The 5682-nt window shown below is 60.7% G+C and overlaps 1 protein-coding gene across 1 annotated transcript; it reads right to left on the bottom strand.

Moving 5' to 3' along the window:
• Window positions 1-527: 527 nt before the first annotated feature.
• CRIP1 (cysteine rich protein 1) lies at window positions 528-4630 on the bottom strand. The gene is made up of 5 exons (XM_068164628.1): window positions 4521-4630; window positions 1663-1757; window positions 1494-1551; window positions 1320-1367; window positions 528-910 (listed from the first exon to the last, which is right to left on the bottom strand). The coding sequence occupies exons 1-4, from the start codon at window positions 4558-4560 to the stop codon at window positions 1327-1329; spliced, it is 234 nt and encodes a 77-aa protein (XP_068020729.1). The 5' UTR covers window positions 4561-4630; the 3' UTR covers window positions 528-910; window positions 1320-1326.
• Window positions 4631-5682: the final 1052 nt, after the last annotated feature.

Raw genomic sequence — 5682 nt, 5'->3', positions numbered from 1 at the left:
TCACCACCACAGGCAGCAAGAGGTGGTTTATGGCAGGAGCTACCACTTCTAGACTTCTGCCAAGGTCACCCCTGCAGCGAAGCCAGGCTGTGGGTGGGGCACGACCTTTCCCCGGGCGCAGGAAGGGCAAGTGCCCGAGCAAGCAGGAGCCGCTCCCTTCCCGACTGCTGCAAGCGCCATGACACAAACCCAGGGAAGCTGGGGGTGGCCAGGACTTTCCCCCAGGCCCAGGGAGTCCCTGGGCAAACAGAAGCACACCCACCAGCCCTTCCCCTGGGGAGCACTCATCTGCGATTCCTCCAGCACCTGGGGGCTGCTCTTGTGTCATGCCCCATCCCCTCCCCATCGCTCAATCAGCCCCTGGGCTGGGCAGCCAAGGGCAGGACCCCACACTCGTCAGGAGCCAAGGCACATGGAGCCGTTGCATGGTGTGGGGACTGATCCAGAGGTCCTTAAGCAAGCAACAAGTGTATCACAAATGGGTCCCCGCCGGATTGACCGTACAGAGAGCACAGCTGCTGCGGGGCTGGGGGGAAGCATCTTTTGGTCTGGGTTTATTAAAGATTGAGCATACAACCGTGGGCCCCGGCAGGAGCGGGGGATGCCAGAAGCAGGGCTGGGTTGTGGCTGGGAGGGTGTGGTCTCCTCTCCAGGCAGCTTTTGGCGATATCCGGCAGATTTCCTCGCCAGCAGGACGTCCCAAGCTCCCCCGACCGGCAGCGCCCCCAGTCCAGCAGCGCTCCGACTGCAGCCCAGCCCCTCGCCGCTCCAGCCCCAGCCCCAGCCCCAGCCGTGGTTACGTATTGCTTTTAACGTGCTAGTCTAGTCTAGAGGGAATTAAATCTGAAATGCTTTGTCTGTCGCGGTGCGTTTGTGCTGGCTTCAGGCGGTGCTGGCAACCCTGGAAGACCTGGAGAGGGAGGGATGGAAGAGAGGGGCCGATGAAGTCAGGCTGGGCTGAAAGCACAGACATCCCAGGGGCAGCAGTGCTGCAGGACAGACTCTGTCTTTGCTGCTTGACAGGTCACAAAGTAAAAGCTTTTGGCATCCACTGCCAGAGCTAAGCAAGGTACTACTGGTGGTCGCTTGGGGCTGGCAAGGAAGAGGAGATGGCACCCAGCAGGTTGCTCCAGAGCACCAGCAGAAGGGCTGGGAGTCACAGCCAACCCAGAAAGATGGTGCTTGCCTGGGGGGGGGGGACAGCCCCAGGCAGCCCACGGAGCCCAAGGCAGGAGGGGAGTTCCAAGGGGGGTTCCAAGGGGGGTGCCAAGGGGGGTGCCAAGGGGAGTTCCAAGGGGAGTCCCAAGGGAGACACCAACCTGAGGTTTACTTGAATGTGTGGCTCTCAGCTCCTCCCCGGCCGAACCCTGGAAGAGAGACGGAGCAGGGTCAGCGTCCTTGTGGGGTGTGCAGCGAGGGACACACCTGGGCAAGAGACAGGAACCCCCACCCCCTTGCTCCCCCTCCCACAGCCCCAGCTGCAGTGACCCTACCTTTGGGCCCGAACAAGGCGGCATAGCAGGGGTGGTTGCAGTAGGGCTTGCCGTCGTGCTGCAGGGAGAGAGAAAGAACATCAGCCCCGACGGCCTTTCGGCTCCATCTCTGCCTCTTCCACCCCACCTGGCTGCAGGGGACAGGAACCTTGTGAGCAGCAAACCTCACCTCTGCATGGCCTCCAGATGTCAGCGTCTTGTTACACTTCTCACATCTCAAGCAGGGCCGGTGCCAGTCCTTCCCCAGAGAAGTCACCTTCTCGGCTGTCCCAGAAAGCAGGGGGTTAGTTGAGGCACTGACCAAGCACAGGTCTGGTTTGGCAGGTTGACCTCCCTGCCACCCTACCCGAGGAGGACATCTGGGGGGATTTTGCTGTGTTTTTCTGTCCGGGACAGAGGGCATCATGCTTCAAACCCAAGAGCTCGCTTTGCACAGCCTGGAACTGAAGCAGCAGTGCCGTGCCCGGGGTGAGCACTGCCGAATCCATGTGGATGAACTGACCTCTGCCTGGCTTCCAAAGATCTGGGGACCTCTCCCCTTCCAACAGCAACCTACAAGGGGATGAATTTCTCTCCAGCTGGCTGGAGCCCAAGCAGTCACTAGAGTTAGCAGGAGTAGAGGGGGGATGCTGGTGAGGACCAGGGAGGAGAAGCCATCGCCGTGACCTGCCCGCACAAAGCAGTCCCCTCCAGCTGCTGGCATCCTGGCTACAGCTCAGATTCTGCATGCACCATGGCAAATCACAGTGGGGCTGGAATTGGCTGGGGCTCCAGCTGCTGCAGAAGGGACAACATGCTGTTTGCTGGGGCCAGGAGGTGTCTCTGGAGAACAGGGTGGCTTTTAATTGTGGCACAGCGGGGGAGGAGGGTTATTTTCTGCAGGCACATGCCCTTCATATTGTCAGCAGTGCTCCTGGGGATTTATGAAGTGATAAGGTTCCACAGGAACTCCTCAGAGCCAGGTTCCATCACTTTCTCCATGACTGCAAAAGGAGATCGAGCAATGGAACTGAGTCACTGCTGGCAGCCCAGGTCCGGGGGGGGACTCAGCAGCCTGAAGCACCTCTTCTTTGGAGTCCAAATATGCCCACAACAGCTTACACAAGGAGCAAGCCAGTGGCTGCAGAGGTGGGAGCGGAGGCAGAGCCCAAATGTCATGAGGCAGCCCTGCTGTTAGCCCCCAGGCAGCACAAAGAGCCTCCTGTGCCTGCAGCCAGGCTCGGGGCACAGAATGCTCCCCCCAGGCAGCCCCAGAAGCCCAAGCCTGGCCCGTGGCTGGGCCCTCCCATCACAGGGTTTCTGGAAGGATCTCAACCTCCCCACCTCTCACACAAACATTTGCACCAGCACTTGGGCAGGAGCTTGCCAAGGCTCACTGCAGCAGGGACCCCTCAGCTCTCAGCCACGCAGGCAAGATGCCCCTGGAAAGGTGGCTCTGCAAACACCATCCCCACACCTCTCAGTGTCAGCCTCTCCTCAGCCTTCCTGCAGACACTATTTGGCTGAAAGCAGCCCAAGGCTCAGCTGAGCAGGGCCACCAGGCTCTGAGGCTCCTGGACCCAGGCTTTGCCCTGCCTCCTCTACCAGCACTCCTTATCTTCAAGGATAGAAACCAGGCAGTGAGCTCAGCCCTCCAGCAGCTTTAGAACACTCCTCAGCCTCTGCATCAACAGAGAGGGTTTTGCAAGAGCAGCCTGATAAGCACAGGGCCAAACCTCTCCTTGGTCAAGTGGCCCTGTCATGGCACCTCCATGGCCAAACCAGCTCACCCTGACTGGGACTGAAGCAGATCCCCAGAGCCATGGGAAAGGCAGGACACTGACAGCAGCACCCTGGGAGCCACGTGGGTAAGTGACACCCCAGGACCCTTGGTTGCCGGAGGGAGCCATGAACTGCATTGTGCCCACACCACCCCAAAGCCTGGCTGCAAGCAGTGAGTTCAAGTCTGGGCAGAGATATTCCTCAAGCACAGAAGCCACATCTCTAGCAGCCCTTCAGGCAGCACCCAGCACACCTGCTCAGGGTGGGCATCACCAAGGGCCAGGGCTGTTTTGCAGGGTGAGCAGCCCCTGTGTGGGAGCCTCCCCTTGCCTTGGCAGAGCAGAATTAGAAGCTGGGACACACATGTAGGCAGAGGCAAAGTAAGGCAGAGAGAGCAGAAGTCAGTGATGGCACTCAGCTCCCAGAACCCTCATCTCCAGTAAATTAAAAAGCACAAAACCCTCTCAAGTGCAGCTCAGCCAGGGAAATGGGGAGATCTGGCAGATGGAGCCTGCGTGCTCCAGCAGCTGCTGCCAGCAAGGTGAGGGGCTCAGTGTCCCCCCAGATACTCTCGAGCAGGACAGTGGAACCACAGCACCAGAAGAGGCAGGAACCTGGAGCTTCAGCACCCTGGCTCAGAGGGAGGACATGTGGCTGAAGCCCAGCAGCACACAGTAGCCCAAAGATGCTAGCCTGCAACAGTGGCTTGAAAAACAACACCCCAGGGCTGTCATCTCACTGTGCTAAACCACGCAGGACAACGTGTGGGCAAGCCAGTGATCCAGGAACATGCCCGAGGGCAGGATTTTCTCCTAGGAAGGTGCTTGCTTGCCTACCCAGGCTGTCAGAGCCACAGGTTGCACCAGCCAGGCCTTTGGGCTCTGAACTGGCACAGGGCTGATGCTGTGGGTGATGCTGGGGAGGCAGCAGGGACCCCTCTGTAAGCCAAGACCACCCACTGGAGCCCATCCCCTCCAGCGAGGCACTTCCTTGGGTGGATTCACAGGCTCAACCCCCAGGGAACCCAGGGACACAGTGCAGGGGTGCACAGCTTTGGGAGAGCACAAGGATTTGCATCGCTGGGGTGCACCCAGAACTCGAGATGCTGGGGTGCGCAGGGGCGTGTAAGCACCAGGGTGCCCCGGGGACCCTTTGGGTCCGGGGACCCACAGCCTGGCAGAGCGCACCGTCGGGGCACCAGGGTTTAAGCAGCCCGGCAGCCCTGCGGGGTGGAAGCAGCCGGGGGGGGGAGCAGGAAGCCCTTACCGAAGTAGACCTCCTTCTGGCAGCGGGGGCACTTGGGCATGGTGTCGGCTCGGCTGGACTCGGGGCACCTCTCGCACCAGCTCTGGGATGCTGCGCTCCGGCCCCGCTGGAGTCACTGCCCGGCCGCCCCGCCCCGCCGTGCGGCCCCGCCCCGCCGTGCGGCCCCGCCCGCAGCCGGAGGCACCGCCCGAGGCACAGCCCTGCGCCCCTTGCGTCCTGCGCCCCTTGCATCCTGCGCCCCTTGCATCCCGCGCCCCTTGCGTCCTGCGCCCCTTGCATCCCGCGCCCCTTGCATCCCGCGCCCCTTGCATCCTGCGCAGCCTCGCCCCCAGAATTCCTCCACCCGCATCCCCCTTCACCCTTCCCACCCCCATGCCCTCTGCATCCTGCAGCCCTACACCAGCACCCCACCACCCCTGCACCTCATATCCCTTGCACACCCTGCGCTCTGCACCCCAAGTGGCTGCACCCCGACTCCCAAGAGCCCCCCTCTGAGCGGGGCTAGAGGTGTGATTGGCATCTGTCAATTAGCCACATCCCAGATAAAGCCTCCTGGGGTGCTGACCACCAAGGCTCACCCCCTCCGAGCACAGATCTGTTTCTCCCAAGGGGGTGTAAAATTTGACTGTCAAGCAGCGCCTCCTGCCCACAGGGAAAGTTTGGGGTACAGGGGAGGATCAAATCATGGAATCATTTCGGTTGGAAAAGACCTTTAAGCTAATTGAGTCCAATCATTAACTCGGCACTGCCAAGACCGCCAGGAAACCATGGCACTGAGCACCACAGCCGCACGCAGAGAATCACAGAAGGGCCGAGGCTGGAGAAGACCTTTAAGGTGAAGCAGCAGGGAGCTATAGGGCTGTGACCCCCCTCTTGCAGGAGCTGGGGAATGGCGTGGGTGCAGGCTACGGCTCTGCTCACCACAGACTCAGCCCATCTGGGTCTCTGACTGGTGTCATTCTGTTGGGACCGAGGACTTGTTGTTCCTTTGTGCTTGGCTGAGGAGGAAATGAAAAGCTTATCCAAAGGTCTGTTCTGTATGAGGCAATCCTCCCCAGGGCACGTTACTGTGCCGCGAAGGTCATGAGAGCTTGTGAAACCCAGTGCCAGCACGCCTAGTGTCTGCCTCCCGAAATGCAGGGCACCCCTCGCCCTTCTGCTG

Source organism: Melanerpes formicivorus, unplaced genomic scaffold (genome assembly GCF_026170545.1).
Source record: "Melanerpes formicivorus ecotype bairdi unplaced genomic scaffold, bMelFor1.0.p_v2 SCAF_81, whole genome shotgun sequence".
In the NCBI taxonomy this organism is placed as follows: Eukaryota; Metazoa; Chordata; class Aves; order Piciformes; family Picidae; genus Melanerpes; species Melanerpes formicivorus.
This window is presented reverse-complemented; position numbering and strand designations above follow the sequence as displayed.

Bases quoted from the DNA above. Each gene is read 5' to 3' on its own strand.
- CRIP1 (XM_068164628.1), bottom strand. From the start codon at position 4,560: ATGCCCAAGTGCCCCCGCTGCCAGAAGGAGGTCTACTTCG. The intron at 1,758-4,520 runs GTAAGGGCTTCC...TTTCTGGGACAG, and splicing joins CCAGAAGGAGGTCTACTTCG to CCGAGAAGGTGACTTCTCTG. The intron at 1,368-1,493 runs GTAGGGTCACTG...TCTCTCTTCCAG, and splicing joins CGCCTTGTTCGGGCCCAAAG to GGTTCGGCCGGGGAGGAGCT.